This window comes from Microtus ochrogaster, chromosome 24 (assembly GCF_000317375.1).
Source record: "Microtus ochrogaster isolate Prairie Vole_2 chromosome 24, MicOch1.0, whole genome shotgun sequence".
Classification (NCBI taxonomy): Eukaryota; Metazoa; Chordata; class Mammalia; order Rodentia; family Cricetidae; genus Microtus; species Microtus ochrogaster.
The window spans coordinates 28,422,361-28,425,905 of record NC_022024.1 but is presented as its reverse complement, the minus strand read 5'-3'; the positions used below and the strand labels follow the sequence as shown (position 1 = coordinate 28,425,905).

Below are 3,545 nucleotides of genomic sequence, written 5' to 3'. Positions count from 1 at the left end.
AACAATTAACATGTGACTGAATGCTCTGTCCAGAACAATTAACATGTGACTGAATGCTCTGTCCACAACAATTAACATGTGACTGAATGCTCTGTCCCGAACATGTGACTGAATGCTCTGTCCACAACAATTAACATGTGACTGAATGCTCTGTCCAGAACAATTAAGCACGAAAAAGAAACAATTGCATCCAGACTGTAAAGAAAGGGGAGGACACCTCTCAACAGGCGAGGACTGCAGGTGATCTCTAAACAGTGGGCTGGAGAGACGCCCAGCAGTTGTGAGCACAGGGCTAAGCACAATTAGAGTCTTCACAGGACTCAGGTGTGGCTCCCAGCACCCACATGGCTCACAACCATCTGTTACTCCAGCTCCAGGGGGTCCAGCCCCTTCTGGCCTCTGAGGGCACTGCCTGCCCACGGTGCATAATCATACGTGTCGGCAAAATACCCACACATCCACTTCCCCCAAACCTAACATGAGACCCACAACGGTAAAACTCTCACAGCAGACAGTCAAAAGCTTCTCACTACTGGATCTGAAAGTGGTTTTAAATCAAAGGCACAGGCAACAATACAAAACAAATAAACAAAGGCAAAAAAACCCACTGCATTTCATATGAGAACATTCCAGGTAGCAAACATACATTATCAATATAATAAAAGGCAACTTTAGATAGAAAATATTGGCAAATCATATGCTGGATACAGGATTAAGATCCATAATATACAGAGAACTTCTGAACTCAACAATAAAACAAAGAACTTGATGTATATATATAAAAATATGTCCATATGGATACAACACAACATATAGAAGAGAACAAAAACTCTAACTACTAGAGGGTAAGAAAGGATCGAAACTGAATACAAATATAAACACAAGCTCTAGCCTTTTAAAAGAGGATATAAAGGCAATTGTTTTCTAGTTCAAACCACATTTTTCATTTTTGGTGGTGCAAAGTGCACAAAGATATAATAGCTTAAGTATAAGCTCCAAGCTGGCGGCCCAGGAAAGGAGCGTCCTTCCTGAATGGCTACTTTACTATATAAAACTTCATTGGGCTGCATCATCTTCGGGTTTTAATTTCAGTGTGAATATTTTTTTTACTTGCAACTTTTTAAAAAATAACATTTAAAAAGAGAAAAACAAAGCCGAAGACCTGAATAGGAATCTGCCAGACCCCACAATAAGCCAGCACATAAAAAGGTGCCCCTCACACTCAATAAGGAATGGCAAGTCAAAACTGCAAAAGAATAAGCACACACACTAGAGAATGGGAGCACTTGTAGCAGGAACAAAGCAGTCCAGTCCCTGTAGAAAGTACGGCAGCAGCTACGAAACACCTAAGGAATGTAAGATGGTAACTTCTACAGGATGTGTACTTGAAAGACACTAAGATGTGCCGAGAGGTGGTGGCGCACGCCTTTAATCCCAGCACCCAGGAGGCAGAGGCAGGTGGATCTCTGTGAGTTGGAGGCCAGCCTGGTCTACAGAGCAAGTTCCAGGCCAGCTGGGGATACAGAGAAACTCTACCTCGAAAAACCAAAAAGAAGCCGGGCGATGGTGGCGCACGCCTTTAATCCCAGCACTCGGGAGGCAGAGGCAGGCGGATCTCTGTGAGTTCGAGACCAGCCTGGTCTACAGAGCTAGTTCCAGGACAGGCTCCAAAACCACAGAGAAACCCTGTCTCGAAAAACCAAAAAAAAAAAAAAAAAAAAAAGAAAAACCAAAAAGAAAAAAATGAGCAAAAGAGACAGACAGACCGACCGAATGTGAGGGGAAGCCGAGTGTTTGCTTCAGGGCCTGGCTTTGGGGGCAGTGGAAATACTGTACTGTATTATAATACAGTGGGACACTGTGGGCTCTAGATGATGATGAAGAGTCACTGCTGGTGAAGTGACTTTTCTAAGGAATGTACTTTGTTGGAGACTCAGGCAGTGGAAAAGTAATCGTGTGTGCCAACAGAGTTTATATGGGAATTTCCCCATCTTCTGCTCAGTCTTGCTGTGTAAATAGAACTGTTCAAAAATAAAACATTAACAACAAAAAATAATCACTTTTAAAGGCAAAAAAAGATCCAAATTGTTTAGTAATCATAACTCTTTCAGAGTTCCTAGTACAGGAGAACTAACCTGTGAGTTATAGAACTAACCAGTGAGTTCTATAAATCACCTAAACTACCACGTAGACCTTAAACAACCTATGAGAGAACTGAAAACAACGTTGTTAAACAGCGCTGGAGTCCACATACCTTTATTCCAGTATTAGTAGCGTCTTTTACAGCTTTTAATAATATATCATACTTGGGATTAAAAGTAACAGTAAAAGCACAATCAATTATTCTACCTGAAAGAGAAAAAAGGCCATCTTTAAATTGATTTACCTTCCTTACAGCACTTACCTTACTAACCTGCCAGTTAAAAGTTAGAAGATGGCATTCAAGTTCCCAGAGATGATTTAAAATCAGTGACTTCAGAATAAAATTTGTAAATTATAAGCTATTACATAGTGCTCAATTTGGTGTTCCCGCAGACAAACCAATAAACAGAAATAAAATAAAACACGGAGGAAATATGAACAGCAGTATGGACAGAGAAAAATCTAGTCACAAACCCCTAAACACAGTGTCACTTATCCAATTTAGGAAAACCTTAAAATCTTAAGTAAATATTCAATCTTAAACTCACTTCCTTGACTGTTAAGTAATATACAAAAGGTACATTAGGTGTTATGAATTTAGGGAAATTTAGAAAAGCAAACATATACACCGACCAAACCAAGTTCTACAAATACTATTTTGCTGTCCTTTGAAATGAGGCCCCATGTATTCCAGTCTAGCCAACTCGCTATGTAGCCGAGGATGTTCCTAACTCCTCATCTACTTCCTAAGTGCTGGAATTGCACCACCACACCCAGCAATGGTGGCGCACGCCTTCAATCCCAGCACTTGAGAGGCAGGCAGGTAGGCAGATCTCTTGTGAGTTCGAGGCCAGCCTGGTCTACAAGGGTGAGAGCCAGGACAGGTTCCAAGGCTACACAGAGAAACCCTACCTCAAAGAAACCAAAAAGACAGGGTTTCACTGTGTAGCTGTGGCTGTCCTGGAACTTGCTCTATAAATCAGACAGGCCTTGACCTCACAGAGGCCCACTTGCCTTACTCTGAGATTAAAGATGTACACCATCAAACCTGTTTTCCTTTGTTTTTAAATGGAGACAAGGTCTCAGGATGTAGTCCTGGCTATTCTAGAACTCTATATAGATCAGATAGGCTGTGAGTCCACAGAAATCCCCTAGCCTTTGCCTCCTGAGCACTGGGATCAAAGTGCCACCATGCCTGGCTTTCAACTTTCTCTCCCTAAACGTGACACTGGGGACTGAATGTCAGACTACTGAGCTATATATCCAGCCCTAGCAAAATATTTTGTATTTGAATAAAACAATGACCTGATGGGGCTGGAGAAATGGCTCAGTGGTTAAGAGCATTGCCTGCTCTTCCAAAGGTCCTGAGTTCAATTCCCAGCAACCACATGGTGGCTCACAAC

At 41.8% G+C, this 3,545-nt stretch overlaps 1 protein-coding gene across 1 annotated transcript in view; it reads right to left on the bottom strand.

Annotated features, from left to right (window-relative positions):
* The window catches only part of Metap2 (methionyl aminopeptidase 2), a 32,220-nt gene that overhangs the window by 6,926 nt on the left and 21,749 nt on the right, over window positions 1-3,545 (bottom strand). The window contains exon 6 of the mRNA XM_026784445.1: window positions 2,255-2,473. Within this exon, the coding sequence (XP_026640246.1) occupies window positions 2,255-2,473 (219 nt within the window). The remainder of the gene's footprint in view (window positions 1-2,254; window positions 2,474-3,545) is intronic.